General features: G+C 39.8%; 1 protein-coding gene across 1 annotated transcript in view; it reads right to left on the reverse strand.

Annotated features, from left to right (window-relative positions):
- Positions 1-19,192, reverse strand: part of LOC139449818 (uncharacterized) — a 63,533-nt gene that overhangs the window by 9,263 nt on the left and 35,078 nt on the right. The window contains exons 4-14 of the mRNA XM_071231359.1: positions 13,858-14,016; positions 13,420-13,617; positions 7,709-7,852; positions 6,975-7,118; positions 6,560-6,697; positions 1,794-1,893; positions 1,453-1,520; positions 911-1,206; positions 458-545; positions 297-373; positions 20-56 (exon numbers count right to left, since the gene is read on the reverse strand). Coding sequence (XP_071087460.1) covers positions 20-56; positions 297-373; positions 458-545; positions 911-1,206; positions 1,453-1,520; positions 1,794-1,893; positions 6,560-6,697; positions 6,975-7,118; positions 7,709-7,852; positions 13,420-13,617; positions 13,858-14,016 — 1,449 coding nt within the window. The remainder of the gene's footprint in view (positions 1-19; positions 57-296; positions 374-457; positions 546-910; positions 1,207-1,452; positions 1,521-1,793; positions 1,894-6,559; positions 6,698-6,974; positions 7,119-7,708; positions 7,853-13,419; positions 13,618-13,857; positions 14,017-19,192) is intronic.

Raw genomic sequence — 19,192 nt, forward strand, 5'->3', positions numbered from 1 at the left:
CAATAAGCATTTGTACTACCTTGTGCTGCAATGTATCGATTATCAGTTTTATATCCCTGAAAGAGACATGATAAAAACGATGTTATTCATAACTAGAATGTTTTGTTTTAAGTTCACTTCTAAATTGTATGCTTGAATGTAACACACGAGCAGTGGACATTTACTGTGTGTATTTCCATAACATGGGCTCATGGTACTACTGTATTACAGGAATTGGTATGTAACCTCAACAAGGACAAGAACGAGAAAACAACTTCATAACCATGCTATTTAAATAATGAAAAATCAAAACTCACATCTAGGTAGCTGGCGTTGATGTAGTCGCCTCTGCTGCCGTCACTGTCGTCGTGCAACACCACACGGTTGTAGTCATCTAGGAAATGGAACATTGCGTGTTCAGGAGGAACCCATATTATATTTAACAAGTGGACAGGCAAGCATGTCTTATCATACTCACATGGATAGTATCCCTTGAATCTGTTCTTCCCTTTGTTCCCTGCCTTCTGAGATTCTCCGTAGCTGTGGGTAAATCCGTCTGGCAAGCGCTAAGACATACAGAGTAACTAACTACTAGTATTCACAAACACCGACATCTTAGCAAATGTGAAAAGAACCTGCTCAAAATACTGTTCACAAAATTCGTGATCTTGGCAAACTGAAAAGAACTTGAGGAAAACACTGTTCACGAAAACCGTCAACTGAAAAGAACATGTAAAACTTTTCGTACGATAACAACTATAAACATCTGTGCATTTATCCTGCATGGGATTATTTGTTATTTGTTTATTATTTTTACTCAGAAATAAATGACCTGCACTTGTATTATCGTTATCCTTCTCAACATTCCACACTGGTTTGAGGAAGAGGACTGCTATACAGACATTTGTCCTTCAATAAAACACAACTTTACCTCGAATGCCTCTTGGGGATTATTTTCAATTTCACGTACTCTTGCCTCAAGAGAAGGCAATGCAATCACGTGACGAAGGTCGCCCAAGTTGTAATAGTTACATCCTGAGACACCCGGTACTGCTTCCCCCTTCGGATGTATGTTAACTTCCTCTTGGTTGGCCGCACTCTGGGAATCAGCTTCCTGTGGATGATCTGGATGGCCGTGATCTTTGTCACCAATTGTCAGAGTGTGTCCTTTCGTGGGCACGGACTCGTTCTCCTCTAACCCAACATTCATGTAAACGTTATCATCACCTGAAACCATGAACAGCAGAAGAGTAACTTTTATCAAAGAACGCATGTAATACACCATGACAAATCTTGTCAATATTGACACGTACCTAGCAAGTTTAAAAGCTGTGTGTATGCCAATCGACATCATATCTTCAGCGCTACCACGACTGTAAAACAGTATCAACTGCAATATAACTAATATATATAATACGAAAGTTAATCAACAATGGCCATAATGCATAAGCTGGATGACAAACATATCATTACCTTGGAGCTTTCTATTCCTTGGGGACGTCTCATCAAATACTGGAGACTTATTCCCTGTGTTTCTTCTCCTCCTATAAATAATTAATTAAATAAAGCGAAAAAAACCCTTTCCATATCCAATAGAATATCCGTATAAAGCAGAGTCGATTATAAGATTCAGACAATATCATGAGCATTTATGAATCACTATCAAATAGTAATGAAAAGCTGAGCGCATCTGCCCCACAGGTGGCACCCTTCACAAACACTTGCAAAGGCAAGTAAAAGCACATGGTCACAAGTATCCTATTTACACTTTGATGAGCAATTTAGTTCAATGTTTCCAGGCGGGGGAAACTGACCAGATGATGATGAGGAGGAGGACCAGCACCAGGACCAACAGGACAAAGCCGCCCACAGCACCACCAACTGCCGCGACAGGCACAGCCGGGGAGGTAGAAGCTTGGGTTTGTACTGCAAGTATAACATATACACAAAGAAACGAAAATGTTTATAAAAAATATGTCAGACATGCAAACATTGTAAGATGAAAAACATTCAAAGCTTGTGACATGCTTCAAAACAAGGTAATCTGGCCAAGAAGTTTAACCTAAGCTTCAGGTATATTGGTGATCTGATATCGTTCAATAATGGTCAAATAGCCAATTCCCTTCCACTGATTTATCCACCTGAACTGGAAATAAAGGAGACCAGTGATATAGCTTCATCTGTTTCATATTTAGATCTGAGCATAATGATTCAGAGTCACAGGACTGTATTACAAGAAGGATGACTTCAACTGTCTAATAGTCAACTTTCCCTTTTTGTAAAACAATATTCATACAGCTCTTGCCCTTTGTGTCTACATTTTGCAACTTTTGAGGTACAGTCGAACATGCACTTTCTACCAAGATTTCAAAGATCGTCATACGACTCTTGCTCAGAAATTGTTTGATCAAGGTTACAACATATACGGCCTCAGTAAAACAAATTATGTCAGATGCAATTCCCGATTTTGACTTATCAGATGTTCCCTACTCTTTTCAGGTGAACAACTGACTTGCCTTTGCATGTGTTTGTGACGGGTGCCACTGATGGGGAATGATACGCTCACATTTGTAGCGAACACCTGGTATCATCACTCTTTGATAGTGACTCATAAACACATATACAGTAAACTACGGTTATAACGAACTCGAGGGGACCACTAATTTTAGTTCGTAATAACCGTAGTTCGTTATAAGCATACATGCAACATATATACAACAAATGGTCCAGACCATGATTTACCGGCGGTCGTCATATAGCTTGAATAGCTTGAGTGCAACAACCTAACAAAATGATACAAACGTGCGATAGGTAATTATGTACTTATGTCATATGAGTTGTACCCGACATAGAAAATATAAAGGGATTAAAGTAATAGTTCATATTAAGACCTTACATACGTTTTAGACTATCTAAGATATAAGAACATATTAAGTACGCGGGACAACCTTTATTAAAGCATAATATGGTATTATTCACTGCTATTATTAAACATGAATATATATACTCAAAGTGTATCATATTGGCGAAATCTTACCAGTACATAAGGGGCGAGGAGAAAGTAAAAGTGATCCATCTAACTACAGGGGCATAACACTAACTTCAGTCACAAGTAAGCTTTTCGAAAGAATGCTTCTCAGCAGAATCAAAACATTGACGAAAGTGACGAAGTAGCCTTTCCTCACCTCCTACAGTCTCGATTTAGGAAACAAGCTGGTGCTGAAACGGCGACCCTCACTCTTCCAGAAGGTATTTCATTTTTTATCGAAAAAAACCTAACCAGTTTATTGTGCCTTTATCGATAACGAGAAAGCCTACGATCGTGTTTGATTTGACGGTCACTTTTATAAATTACATAAATTTGGTATCAATGGTAAATTATGGAGAATTCTACGTCTATTTTACAGTTCTATGTGCTAATGTGGTAGCTTTGGCGGCTTCAAATCTGATGTTTTCCCTGTTAAACAGAGTGTAGATCAGAGTTGTGTCATATCAGTATGGCTCTTTACTCAACGATTTACTTCATGAGCTAAGCAGTTCCGGTTGTGGACTATGTCTCCCATGGGGACAATGCCCATGCCAGGAATACTGTCAGCAGATAACACGACCTTGATCAGCTGTTACACAACAGGTTGTCAAATGCTCCTAAACGTTTCAGAAAATGGCAAAGAAGTGGCAGTTAAACTACCATGTGATATCGATCACTACTTTTAGATGTAGTAACAAGTCAGTGTCGCCTGAACATCTGTACATTGGTAAGAGAAATCTAATTGTCTATGCGGGGGTGTACATAAGTACTGTTAAAACTTTTGCAGAAAGAACGAGGTTAGTATGTGAAAAACTAAGATAATTGATAACTGTAAACATTAGGACCATAAACAGGCCCAAGCAACGGTACCAGACCACCAACACTACAGATGAACAACCACGTAGTGGAAGACCAAGGATCACCACCGACGTCAGGATCGTCAGATTGTGCGACAGCATCTTCAAGATGCTGCGGACAGACCATGGAGACACCAGCGACACATTAGTGCGGACACCGTGCGTCGACAATTGACGAGCAGACACCTCCACTGTCACAGGTCACACCGAGGACCCATTCTGACACCATGTCATCGCCGGAACTGTCTTCAGTGGGCAACACAGCACCAGCACTGGCTCCACCAGCAGTGGACAAGAGTCCTCTTCTCTGGCGAGAGCCGTTACTGTTTCTCAACAGCAGATGGCAGAGAGAATCTGCAGACGCCGTGGGGAACGTTATTTGGATGATTGTGTTGTTGAGAGAGACTCGTGGGGTGGTCCGAGTATCATGGTGTGGGGTGAAAGCACGAGTTTCAGCAGTGCCCACACTGCGAGAGCAACAAAAGACATTCTACAGCAGAATGGCATCCAAACCTGCAGTGGCCTGCCCTCAGTCCCGATTTAAATCCCATTGAGCACCCGTGGGACGAGATTCAAAGACGGCTGAATGACGTCCGACCAAGGCCGACAACTGCAGCTGAACTGCGTCAGGCGTTCCTCACAGTGTGGGCTCAAGTGCCTATGGCCTTCATCAACCGCCTCATCCATTCCATGTATCGACGTTGCACGGCATTCATCAGTGCACATGGCGGACACACGAGATACTGACTTGTGATGCTATTTTCTCAGAGACTAGTCTTGTGTTTTACTTTAAGAACAGTTGACATTTTAATTTCAATCTTTATGAACAGTTTTGCCAAGTTTCGTCTTTTTAATATGCATGATATATATTGGGAGTGCAGTTAAAAAGTGGGATGAAGTCATCTGAAGCTGCTTATGCTAAACTATGTATTAATTGTAAGCAAGTGTACAATTGTTTGATAGGCATTACTTAGGAGTTGAAGGTGACAAAGTAGACACAATTTATGGTTAACAGCTTCTTTAATACTGTAAAGGCGACTTATACCGTTGTCAAGCAAGATCGAATGATTTACTTACTTACTTAAATTATGAATCTAACGTGCGCTTTCCGACATATGCGTATTTCGTGCACGGGCCCGCCAGACCATTTGGTGTTTGGTCGAAAAGGGTATGTCCGAAAAGATGAGGGAACCTAGGTGGGGCTTTCTAGGGTTGCCTACTTAATTTTGAGAACAAATTTGGAATTTTGAGATATGCCATGCAAATGGTGGAGAAGGGAGGGGGTGGGGGCTAAAGGGAGTTTGTGTGTTTTTATAGATTTAGAATTTTAGGGTTTATTGGCAGCTTGTTTGTTGTACTTTTATTTTTAAATGCGGCCAAGTGGGCCTGTTTTGATTAGATATATGCCTATTGCTTTAAAGGTTTTTAAGTAATTTAGGGGGTTTAGTACCGTTGCTAGTGTCATTTGATTGTTGTAATTTAGTGTGGTTTGGTGTGTTGTTCTGAGTTGCTGGAATTGTGTACAACATAGTATTACATGTTCAGGCGTTTCTTCTAAGTTGCACTGGGGGCATTTACCGTTTTGATGTTTTTTTATTTGGTGTAGGTGGGAGTTTTACTTAGCGTGGCCTGTTTGTAGTTTAGTTATACTCTGTCATTTATTTTGATATTATGATGGACATTTGGTTTTTTGAGTGGCTTTTGTAGCAGGTGTTTTAGTTTGCAATCAGATTTCTGATAGTTATATTGCCACTTTTGGAATATTTTCTCCTTTGTGATACTTTTTATTTCGTTTTTTTATATTGGTTGGTTGATGTTTACTTCTTCTTGTTTTAGTGCTGATTTGGCTGCTTTGTCTGCGTGTTCGTTGCCAAACACAACAACGAGTGCAGGGATCCAAACTATTTCTATGTCTCAACCTAGTTTACATAGATTATTGGCGCTTTTAATTATCTGTTGTATTAGTTTTGGACACTTTTTGTGTTTTTGCTTTTTGATGGCCTGGAGCCCATTTAATGAGTCTGAAAGGATTAGGGTTTTTTGGTGTCTACTTACTTAATCGCTGTGCAGGGCTTTTCCTTTCCCCATTAATTCGGCTGTGAAAATTGATTGATTATTTGGGAGCCTATATGAGATTGTTTCTTTTTGGGGTTTGTTGATCTGGATGCCGAATCCCGTGCGTTTTGAACCCGGGTCAAAGGAACCGTCTGAGGGATGGGATGAAATAGCCTTGATCTCAGTTGATTGATGGCTTGTGGCGGCGTATGTGGACAGCTTCCACCTGTGTGTTTGCTGCCCATCATGTTTTGACAGCATCATCCTTCTGTTGCCATTACTTACTCAAGTTTTCCCACTCATGTATGCTATTGTTCTTACTGTTATTCCTCCACATACTATATATATTCTGTACTATGTGTCTCATTCAGTCTTGCTTGCCAACTGTATAAGGATCTATACCTAAACGTCGCCTTTACAGTATTAAAGAAGTTGTTATCCATAATTTGTGTCTACTTTGTCAAGTGTACACTTGTAAATAGAACATGCTAATTGTCCATTTGATTACACCAAAAGTCAATATGAAATCAATATGATACATGTGTATATAACCTCTTCCGATATGCATGTATATATCTGTCTATCTGACCCTCTGCCACGCTCTTTACGCACTTTTTCCCTGGTGATATAACATCATTACCTGTACAGTCCGCTCCTGTCCACCCTGTCTCACACCCGGTGTCACAGTGCCCTGTTGAGTTGCAGGAAGAGTTCCCCACACAGTGTCTGGAGGCGCATGTCTTGTCACAGTTGGCCCCGTAACGTCCAGCGTTACACACTGGAACATTATCGTGGAAACATTAAACTGCCATATGAGTTGTACCCGACATAGACAATATAAATGGATTTAAGTAATAGTTCATCTCAATATGTTACATATGTTTTAGACTATCCAAGATATAAACAGTGAATATTCTCATCATTTTTGATAGGTGTTATATCGCTGGAATAATGCCAATGCGACTGTCAATGTTAACTCACCCAACACATCGAGAAATACACTTTCGATATATGTGTTCCTATGTTTAACTCAAAAGGTAAATAACGATAAACACCTTCTCCGCAGTCGCTACCCATCCATCCTGGTTCGCATCCGAGAACACATGTCCCGTTTATGTGATCACATGGTGAGTCTCCTGCACACTTCCTGTCAGTACAAGAGTGGCTGCAGTTCTGTCCATAACTTCCATTTGAGCATGCTGTGAAGAAGTCACAATGTCACGAACATATTACAAATTTATTGCTAATTATTGTTATGCTTATTATCAAATTCAAAATCATATTAATATGCATTTTAGTCATTTGTAGAATTTAAACAAAATCGATATTTCTTATGCTTATGGAAATGGTTTTATAGCTTTTATTAGTGACTGCTTGTCATCGTGGGACATTGCGTCCTTATAACCAATTACTGGTTTGTCTGGTCCAGACTCAATCATCAACAGGCAAACGTCATATTGTTGAAATATTGCTGATGCAAATCAAAACCTTGTTCTTGCTTAATATGATTGGCTACAACACAAAAAAGATTGGCTGTAATACAAAATCTATCCACAAAACGTTCTGTGTGATTTCTAATCAGCTCGAAATAAACATTGTTTTGAGCAGGTTATAATATGTTCCTGTTTTAAAGCATACATTTTAATGAATGTTTTTTTATAGTATTATTTCTTGTTGGGTACAGCACTGTATGCACTAAGAGTGACTTACACGACCACATGTTTTAAAGGCTAAGAACACTGTTGAAAGATTGTCAGTAAAACGTTAACATATTCATTCAGATTGTCACCTTCCCTACAATCTTCACCCATCCACCCTGGCGCACACCCGGAAACACATGTCCCTCTGATGTGATCACATGGCGAGTCTCCCGCACACTTCCTGTCAGTACAAGAGTGGCTGCAGTTCTGTCCATAGCTGTCATTTGAGCACCCTGCGGAGCAATCCTAATGTCATGAACACAGTACAAAAATAGATTGCTATATATTGTTATGATTATTATCTGTTAAAACGTATTTAACACCGGCTCAAATACTGTCAAATATAGTTCAAGGCCTTGCAAGAGTTAAAACAGAATAAACAGAAGGTGACATGTTTACTAAATCGGTATTGTTTGCAATGTATGAACAATCTGTTTCTGTTCATCTCAAACTTATGCCATGACCAGGCTCCATACAGGGGTGAAATAGAGTTGAACATAGTGTTTGGTTGATAAGTTGTGTTTCAACATGTATATATAGTAGTATCAATTAGTATCTCTGTCATATGCATTGTAGAACACACGTGGATTTTGGACAAAATGATACATTCTTTCGAATTTCATGATGGTACATTTGGCCTATTTATGTTAAATATGTTTTCTTCATACATGTCCCCGCAACCTATGCTTGTCGTATGTGGCGACCATGAGAGGGTGATAATGCTCGGTGATTTGATTGACAGCCGGACATCGTACCCGATGGCGTGAGACATTGCTCCCTCTATTAGTTAATAGTTTTCCTGGTCCAGACTGAATTGATTGAAGCAAACGTCATATAGGTGGAATAAAACTTATGCAGCCCTCATCTTCTTGCAAATATGATCGGGTGCAACAGTTTCCATTCGACTCGATATAAAGGCTTGATTTCAAAGTACATTATTTTAATGAATGGTGTTTTTATATCTCAAACCTCGCTTATATACAAACAGTTCTCACTGGTACCATACATCACTGTATGCTACAGATATATATATTCTTTCTTCACAAGTATTACTTATACGACCACATGTTTTAAAGGCTAATAACACTGTTGAAAGATTGTCAGTAAAACGTTAAAATGGTTATTCAGATGGTCACCTTCTCTGCAGTCTTCACCCATCCACCCTGGTGCACACCCGGAAACACATGTCCCGTTTATGTGATCACAGGGCGAGTCTCCAGCACACTTTCTGTCAATACAAGAGTTGTTGCACTTCTGTCCATAGCTTCCATTCGCGCACACTGTGGAGAAGTTACCATGTCATTTACACATTGCAAAACTACAGTGCTAAATGTTTTTTTTATGGCTGGAATAGTATGTTAAGTCACTCATGAAGGAGAGTCGGTAGGTCTAACATTTGACTACACTTTCGACATGTTTCAATCTCTAAAAAAAATGAAACTATGATAATCACCCTCTATGCAGTCGTCACCCATCCATCCAGCTTTACACCCAGAAACACATGTCCCTCTTACGTGATCACATGGCGAGTCTCCTGCACAATTCCTATCTGTGCAAATGTTGCTGCACTTCGGCCCATAGCTTCCTTTTGAGCACACTGTGGAGCAATCACCAAATCGTAAATCATTACCTAGAGGAGATTTCGAGTGAAATATCATGTTTCTCTCATCGAGTGACGGAGGAGCAACGAGTGAAAATATGTACCTCGAGACATCTTCGTATCCTATCCTAGTTATTACAGACTTTTTGTGTAGTTGTCTACGGGAAAATATAACTATTTCATTACTAATATAAAAGCTTGAAACGTACATTCTCCATACCTAACAAACAGGGACGGTTCACAACCCTTGTATTTATGACTAAAAAAGTAGTTTCGTGTTTGCAAAATCTTTAAAAAAATAAACAAAAGTAACAAAACCTATTAAGGTCACGAATTTTCTGTATCATCCAAATAGATATGATTATATCCAAAATCAACTTCAACCAAAAATAATACACGCTGGTCAAGTTACATTCGATTGACGAGTTTAAAAGCGACATTTACAGTTTATAACGAAATATTTTCAAGTGAAGAACAAACAGCATGAAGCAACCCTAACCACATAAATAGTAATCTGTCATTATTTTGCCTTGTCAATGTGGAGCTTTAAAAGGAAGTCAACAGTTTGTGTGCGGGCCAGTCACTTACTATAAAGGGAGACAATTTGGGGGGAGGTAATTCTTGTATGACAATAGTTCCGTCTAAGTGTTATGTTCACAGTAGTAAAATATCAAGTATTATGTTCACTGCAGTGAAATATTAAGTGTTATCCTCACTGCAATGAAATATCACTCTTCTCAACTTCGGAAAACTGTCTTTCACAATGTAGTATATGATTAAAAAAGGTCATTGCTATTTTGCAGGATGATGACTTGTTATAAGATCAAGTCTTAAATGTTAAAGGATAACATTTGAGGTATTTGTTTCTAAATGTTTATTGTGTAAATGTATGAACAAGCTTTCCCATGAATCTGAAACGAAAGCCATCATCAGGCAGCAGCACATTTTACGATGGCTCAATAATATTTAACATAGTGTTTGAACATAGATGGCATGAACACATTACAAAATATTAATACACGCATGTTTATGCTGTCCCTTTTGCAGTTGTTGTTATTATTTGTAGAACTCCAAGACAGAACGTTATCGTTCTGTTTTATTATAAACTATTTATTTTTCAAACTGTAACCCAGTAATGAACATAGGTCTCGAGGTAAGGGCTGAAAATTCTAAATTAATTCATCAAATATAATAAGTGTTTGTCCAGTTGTTCCTTAATTCCTACCAAACTGTGATTACATCTGCGGCCTCTGATGTTCATCATTTAGGGTTCTGTGACCTCACGGTTTGACAACCAAACTTTATTTAGTTTGACTAATGAGTTTGGTTAAATTGGAATGCCAAAATATCAATCCTTTCAACTATAGAGGCAAGGGCATGAAAAATGTCCATTGAAACTTAGAAGAGGTTGTGCCCATTATGTCATTTAGTTATAGAAAATGAATTACACGTTACTATTGTATGTTCTTTTTATTGTGATCTAAGAAATACGTTTATACCAGCACGCTTTCTGTCAAGGCACCTTGTACCTCTCTTCAAAAAGGATGCTGTCACTTTACATCTTTCTTTATACGTCAAACATGCTATTTAAAAATAGGTATTTTTTCGAAACATTTTATATGTAAATCCTATGTTTATTGGCTGGAGGCCATAAATGTAATACACATCTTTAACTTGATATTGACAGCGCAACTACGGCTACCCTTTTCTTCTATGTTGTGTTTCTGCGATCCGTTTTAAGTTTAAAAACATGTTGGGGGCTCAAATGTGTCTTTTTTAAACCAATGTTATGATTTTGTCAGAATGTTTGCTATGTATGTAGGCTTTGAAATACAGACTCATAGGTCTCACGAAATAAATCATTTAAAATTTCATAGTTTACACTATTGCCCCTCAACATACAATAACTGTAAATAGAAGCAACAAAAACATTTCTATAATAATGAAAAGATTTCTACTGAAACATTTTACGACTTCAAGAATATAATAAGCATATGTTTATGAATCACTATGAACTAGTGCTGTTTACAGATTTTTGCGGAAAGGTGAGCATATCCTGCCCCATCAGTGTCACCCGGTCTCAAAAACTGAGTGAATCTCCTCACCTGCATCACACCTGTCTCCCTGGTACCCTGGTCTAAAGTCTCCATGACACACACCACTGACTGAATCTCCTCGCCTGTTTCACACCTGTTTCCCTGCCACCCTAGCCTTCAATCTCCAGGACACACACCACTGACTGAATCTCCTCACCTGCATCACACCTGTTTCCCTGCCACCATGGTCTACAGTCTCAGGGACACACACCACTGACTGAATCTCCTCACCTGCATCACACCTGTTTCCCTGCCACCCTGGTCTACAGTCTCAGGGACACACACCACTGACTGAATCTCCTCGCCTGTGTCACACCTGTTTCCCTGCCACCCTAGCCTTCAATCTCCAGGACACACACCACTGACTGAATCTCCTCACCTGCATCACACCTGTTTCCCTGCAACCCTAGCCTTCAATCTCCAGGACACACACCACTGACTGAATCTTCTCACCTGTATCACACCTGTTTCCCTGCCACCCTAGCCTTCAATCTCCAGGACACACACCACTGACTGAATCTTCTCACCTGCATCACACCTGTTTCCCTGCCACCCTAGCCTTCAATCTCCAGGACACACACCACTGACTGAATCTTCTCACCTGTATCACACCTGTTTCCCTGCCACCCTGGTCTACAGTCTCCAGAACTCACCCTACTGACTGAATCTCCTCACTTGTATCACATCTGTCTAAAACAAAGACTGGTCGGCTCTGAGTCAGTATACTGTCTGAGTGGGGGTTTTCATGTTAAACTGTGGTATGGTATCTCAGTGGGCGAGCACAACTACATCAGCATAAGTCAGGACACGTACAAGCAGCCACACACTCACACGAATGCACACATGCACGCACGCTTACGTGCATGCACGTCGCTATATAAGTGCAATTATCGTGAACGTGGCGTTCAACCTCAGTTCACCCCACCTCTGATATCTTGCAAGATTTTCATGAGTAAGTGGTAATGTGGTACATATTTGATTTCTTTTTGCAAGACAAAGTCTTCAAACTGAAACTCCGTTTGTATTCAAAAGAATCAGTAAAAGAATCGATATAGAATAATTGATGACTGTAGGATTTTTAAGATTTTGTTCAAATTCGCCCCATTTAAAACGTAGCTAAGGATGTTAAAACTTCATACCTTGTCAGTTGAGATCCTGGCTATTTTGTAAGAGCTTTGCATTCTATTTCTACGAGAAATCTTAAAGTGTTCTGAGAGGGAAATCCGTTGCAGAATTGGACAGACTGTGACATCGTTAATGCAAATATCGTATTTAATACACCAAAAGCGGCGCGTAAAATTTCCCACTACAGTACTGTCCATCCCTTCAAAAGCCTGAAACGAAAATATAGCAAAGGCAGAGACTTTATATATAGAGGCTTCATATATGGTGGCTGTTTGCACAATAAGCCCTTCCCCCGTACTCTGCAAATGCTTGACCAACATTTAATTTGAAAACAGCATAAAGAGAGGATAAGAAAATGACAATTGAAATCGTCCCCGAACAAATAATCTACCACTTGGGTTAAAACGTAGTCCGGTGTTTGACGCGCTGCGCAATTTCACTGGTTGGGCGTTGGCCAGTCTGCCAGTTTCTATAAATCACATTACAGGGCTTTGTTTCTCTCTGATCCTCCGTTTACAGTGCCCACAATGTTTGATTAACATAAATAGCAACACTTCTAGATTTGCTCTAGGTTGCTTCCTGGCGTATCTGTATTGCTGATTAGCATCACAAGAAGGAGTATATAGTAAACGCTGAAACAAGGCATCATATCAGCCAATGAAAGCCTTTGTCACGCACTGCTGCATCGTTGTGCCGGTAGCTTTAGTCCGCGTATAGATATATTTTTGAATCCGATTAAGTACTTTCATGAAGGAGAATCACAATCAATGTTTTCACTTTACGTTCACTTCAAGAGAACAAACATGACAAAAGTCCCAGTCATTGGATATTTACAGAATAACCCATGAGGTACGAGTGATTATGGAAAATATGTCACTCGTGAAATTAATGTTTTAAGTTCCGAGCTTTAGTATTATATATAGATCAAATATATGCTAATCAAAAGGCACAGTTAACTGTAATGAGCAATTATCCATACCATAAATCTCCACCTCACACAGATTTAGCCCTGTGCCGTGTGTGATGGTGAAGTATCTCCCTGTGCCGTCACACGTCATGTCGTACACGCTGTCGGGTGTTTGAGGTGCGTCAGGGGGGAAGGTGTAGCAGGTGACGCCGGGCGTGGGGCTGCTGAAGTTACTCAGGGAGAGGACAGCAGTCCTGATCAAATGAATATCTAAATCATGCAATGAAAGAAATGATTTACTGACGCAGGGTGCAATGTGCTCTTGAACAATAACAAATAGCTAATCACATGGCACTTGATATGATACAGTTCACCTATCATCTTACGTCAAATAAGACCATGTGAGCACATTTAGTTGAAATGTGACAGACACACGTTGTTCCTGATCGGCGTGTACTAACATTTTTTGTAATATCCTGCAAAATCAACGCTGTCCCAACTGATACATACAATCTGCCCTGTTGTATATCCTGACGTCGTGTATCCTGTACGGCTGTCCCAGGTCCACTGTCCACGTGGGATTAGGTGCCGTAGAATGAGAGTGAAAACAGGAGTTGTGGAGCACATCCTGGTCCCGGTTCCCATCCACAGCTTTGTCTGCAGTCCAACCTTTATGTCCATGGTCAGTTTGGGGCGAAGATGCTGTCTTGTTGAAGGCAACGTTCTCTTGTACCAACAAGTACGAAGATAAATTAACTTTAACATTGTAATTTGTATGAGGAAAAAGATTCTACTTAAATCCTAGGAAATTGATTTTGGTGGATCCAACAGATAAGTGATATCTGCACAATTAATTAGGTATTACTGTTACAGACATGAGGAAATTGTGAATGTTTGAAGGATATATCCCAAAGGACACACACTTCTGTTTAAAATATCAAAGATCTAATTTCAAACCATTTCAAACATCATGTGATCAGTCGCGTTATGGTGTCAACATCCGTGTAGTTTTAAAATAGCTATAACTAGTGGTAGACTCTGAAAGGTTTAATATACAAACTACAGATGGGTTGAGTGTCGTGTCATCTTTTTCGATGAAAAAATGGGATGCAAGGCTTTGAAACATTTTCAATGTTTTACAGCGTGTTGTTACGAGCTGATTCCCTATGTTGAAACACATCAGTAATTAACCACACAAGATCATTGAAAAGTTACCACATTATATTGAAACAAATATGATTAAGCTTACATCCACAAGAGGCCAAATAACTGGCAGTAGCAATAAATAACAGGACCTATAATAATTCAGTGCACCTATGAATATCTTGCATAAAGTTACTGTCGAATATCTTGAATGTGAAAATATATGGAAAATTGTATTGAGAGCTGCGGCTGTATTGAGAGCTGTTGTCAGTGTTTTCAGATTGGTATCCCGTCGACGCTGGGCACTTATATACATAAGACGCAAGTCAGATCGTAGAAGGCCCCCGCCTCTCTCTCTCTCTCTCTTTCTCTCTCTCTCTCTCTCTCTCTCCCCCCCCCCCCCCCCCCCCCCCCCCCACCTCTCTCTCACACTAACACTTGTGGCAAGAAAACTCACCTCTCTGACAAGTTTGCCCATTCCCACCAAACCAGCCTCGGTCACATGTACCGTTACAGACTCCAGTTGTCTGGTTACAGGGCAGAGTACAGTGACAAGAGTAGCTACAGGTGTCTCCGAACTTTCCTCCTGGGCAGCTGGTACCTGTATTATATACAACAAGCTTAGATCAGGTGAATATTCAAATTCATTTTCAAAAGTTTATTGTATAAAAGGCTATTGGCGGACATAAACGAAGTGCATATTATTAGGTATAATGTGTTCACGATCATTTTAAGTATGTTAATGTTCTGCTCAAAAGCAGATGCCCAACAGATTTTAAATTGTGACAAATGTCCATGTGTACATGTGTACATGTATTACGTGTAGGAACGACAACAGCTGAATGAGTTGCACGTGGAGTTGGTATTTATATAAAAAAAAACACATTAAAAAACATACAATAAAATGTCAGGGACAGATGTCTGTTTGCACTTAATGCCCATGACTTCTGTGGACGAAACCAAATTAGACAAGAGATCTCTGTTTTTTTCTTTATTCAGGATTCCACAGCCTGTATATGGGAGAATTTCCAACAACTATGTGAATTGCTTATTTGCACTTATCGAAGCTGTTGATGTGACAAATGCCCACTTCGAGATAAAATTCTAAAGTCAAAGCGACCGAGTCACAGGTTCGAGACAGCCCAAGTATTTGTACCTGTACACGTAATATTTGATGACCACTTATTTCGCATTCACGCAGAATGATGGGGTTATTTTTTTAATTACTTATTTTGAAGTATATTATCAGAGGAATTTTCCCCATGTCCAAGCCACATTAAGAAGATTTAAAAGTGACCGTTTCCATTTGACGTCAAATTTGACACTGCTCTTGTTAAATTTAAAGATACTTAAAATATTCTTCTATACCAGCAGTCAGTGTGAACAAGTAATCAATTGATGTATGTCCGGGCGTAAAAACCTGCTTGTCTATTACATATTTTGTTAGTATTTTTGGACGAAGGTTTTAATCTACAGTTAGTTACTCTTGACGATTTCTTTTCAAAAACACAAATTAATCTTGTGTCCCTGTAGTTATTACGATAATATCTTTTGCCATTCAAAAACTTGAATTACCATCACACTTTTACTCCAAAACACGTGGAAACTGGCCTGTTGAACAAGTCCCATCGAATGAAGTACTTATTTAACATGTTGATGTGAACACTTCCAGTATTTATACCTGATGATTTACCCTTCTGTGATGATAGTATACCATTAAGTATTTCTTGTTCTTTAATTGCGGACTCCAGTTCATTATGAGGTGCAGCTTTATCCATAGCATCATAAACTTCATTCAAACAATTCTTGAAGATATACGTACCAATTTTGGGCTAATATATACAACACATGTGTATGAATTTAACTTGCTTCCAAAATAATTGAATGTTATCAAGTGATCTCTCAAAGTAATGTAGCGGTTTTTTCTACAGTGAATTACACGCATATCTAGTGATTGTATATCTATTTCGAAAATGATTAAAGAAGCTGAACTTTACACATCCTGTACCTTTATAGTGTTCGCCGGGCCCCCTGTTTACTATTATGTTATTCTATATTATACGATTTTCCCGTTAAACATCTCTAAGAAGACGTAGCATTCCACTTCAATGTAGAGGCAGCTTGTAACAAAGCTTGGCCATACTTCTGCACAAGTATCAAGTGAGAATTCAAAGTATTACAGAACTCCTTACATCGACATTCGTCCCTCGTATACACCTGGATGCCGTTGTTACAAAGCGATCTAACCGCTAAGGCGATCGTAACTCCCATACCTTAACACAGACTCACGACAGACGTAGAGCTGAGGTTGTTTTGAACAAGCCAGGACATTGATTGATTAAGACAGTTTTTTCTAACACGTATGTCTGACAACATAATATCACTCGCGTCCAGTATGAAATATAAGAGAAAAAGAAATGCCATCTAGAAGATGAGGCTCTTGACTAACCAAAACACAGATATGATAGCAAGTGATGTACAGAAATGTGACGTATCGTCATTCAACCTTGTATAAACATTAATTATCCACATAATATTATATGAAACCTGCCTACTTCACTTTTTTGTACATCACTTGCTTGATAACGGTGTTAATAACTACACCGACGCGAAACGAAACGAAATAGCTGCATATCCATAAATATATCTCCCTTGTTCACATAGAGCGGTGTCCTCAATCTTATTATCTTATTGAAAAGTGGTTTTATATAGGATATTAAAAGACTGAACTTACAGAATTCAGGATGTATTCCATATAATTTATTGCCACATTGACATCTTCTTGGAAACTTTAAGGAATTTATGAATGTAATCCATCGCCGGTAGTTCTTTAAGATAATTTGTAATATCAGCATCACAAGATTTGTACCTTGGCGCACAAGCTAGCCTTTAAGCCTGGACATTGTCATTATACTCCTTGTTGATGTTTCGAACTACACACAATAGGCATGTGCACGTGGTCCGATGCTGTACGAGACTATACTTTAAAGTAGACTATGTTGGTAAACATCTGACTTGACGCTAGAAACCTGTCCACAAAACGTGTAGCCGAGTGTGCCACGAAGGTTTACTTACTTAGAATACCAGATATGTTTTTACCGTTTATAGTATGCATGTGAAACATTTTGCAGTTCAATCAGTGAGTATCCATAACAGTTCATTAATATTATCACATGTAGATCGATCAAGATTAAACTAATCAGGCGTATGTTGTTCAGGTAAAGGGAGATAATTGGAACTATCATCTAGAATGAAGTCGTCTAAAGTTCTGATACGAGCTTTTAAGTCACCTCTCAAAATACAATTTACCAATTACCAAAGTGATGGTAAAACTATAATGGCTTCTGCTCAAGCTTATCTATACCATTTTCATCTGAGTTGGTGTATATTGGGCATCTTTCTTGATATATGTAGACAAACCCCATAACAGTTAAATGCTCTCTAAGTTTATTTTTAATTTACAACCGACACCCCCCCACACACACCCCCCACACACACACACACCCTCCCCCCGTACATATGCTCGTCATGGCATAGGTTTTAGCTACTTGAGATGTGTCCAAGTAATTGGAACCATGACCACTTTCCTATCCAGAACCAGCTCTTCCATTCTCTTCTGTTGTCCGATTTTTACAATGTCATCCTCGTCTTCTTCATAGGCGTATATGATCCATGTGATGCGATCACAGCCTGGCACAACGGTCGTCTAATACCTAACAAGTGTCTGAATGGTTACAGGCAAATTGCCCTCCCCGTCTGTAAGGGCATTGCCAAGTTCCTGTAGAGTTGTCAGGCCATCGTGAAGGACATCTGCAGCTCGTTCCACATGTGTTCAATAGTGTTAAAGTCTGGTGACTGGGTTGGCCACATCCGATTTCTCTTGCACTAAGTAGACACACGACCCTCCGGCTGGGACCATAACCTTCTTCTCTCCATGGACAGTATTTGCACAACTCTTTCGTTGCTTCACCGATGCATCTTCCACATCCTAACTGCACCACGCACCCAAATTTGGGATGTGCTCCCCCGTGTCTTGCATGCATTCAAAATCATGGAAGACATATTTGACGTTGTCTCGTCGGTTTGGGTTGCAGCATTCTTCCTCTTCTCCCTCTTCCCTCCCCTCCTCTTCTTCACCGTGGGCTTCACAGAGGGGAGTCATTTAACAGCGGTGGTCTGGGGTCATGGGTTCTCAACAAACTAAGCAGGGATGTCTTTCATCTGAGCAATTGTGATGAGCCATTGGGGTCGCCAAGACGCGGACACGATGAAAATAGGTCAGGCACCTGTGAATCTATTGACAGGCGCTGGGTTTTCCCTCTGACGGTGACTGGAGATGTTGGGTGTAACACTGTTGATTTGGGAACCAGCATTGACATGTCAAGCAAGGGATTCCGTGCTCCTCCTTTGCCCCCCAATAGCTGAAGTGGAGGCAGCGGTTGCAGCGGTATTGCTTGGTGCAGGGATGGTGATCTGTTCTCGTCAGTCTCTTTCTCTGGGTTTCCTATTCTTGGGTCAGAGGGTTGGGCTTCTGGGCATAATGCTGTGCCACCACAAGGGCCCTTGCCAAACAGCATTGACCTTCATTCTTAATTCGTACAATACCCTTTTTGCATTCTAAAAATGCTTCAAGTCCAACAATGGTTTTCAGACAGCCACTGCCTGATCCTAGCCGGTCGGGATCTGTACTAAGGTCACAACC

Source organism: Haliotis cracherodii, unplaced genomic scaffold, assembly GCF_022045235.1.
Source record: "Haliotis cracherodii isolate W230 unplaced genomic scaffold, xgHalCrac1.p SCAF_8, whole genome shotgun sequence".
In the NCBI taxonomy this organism is placed as follows: Eukaryota; Metazoa; Mollusca; class Gastropoda; order Lepetellida; family Haliotidae; genus Haliotis; species Haliotis cracherodii.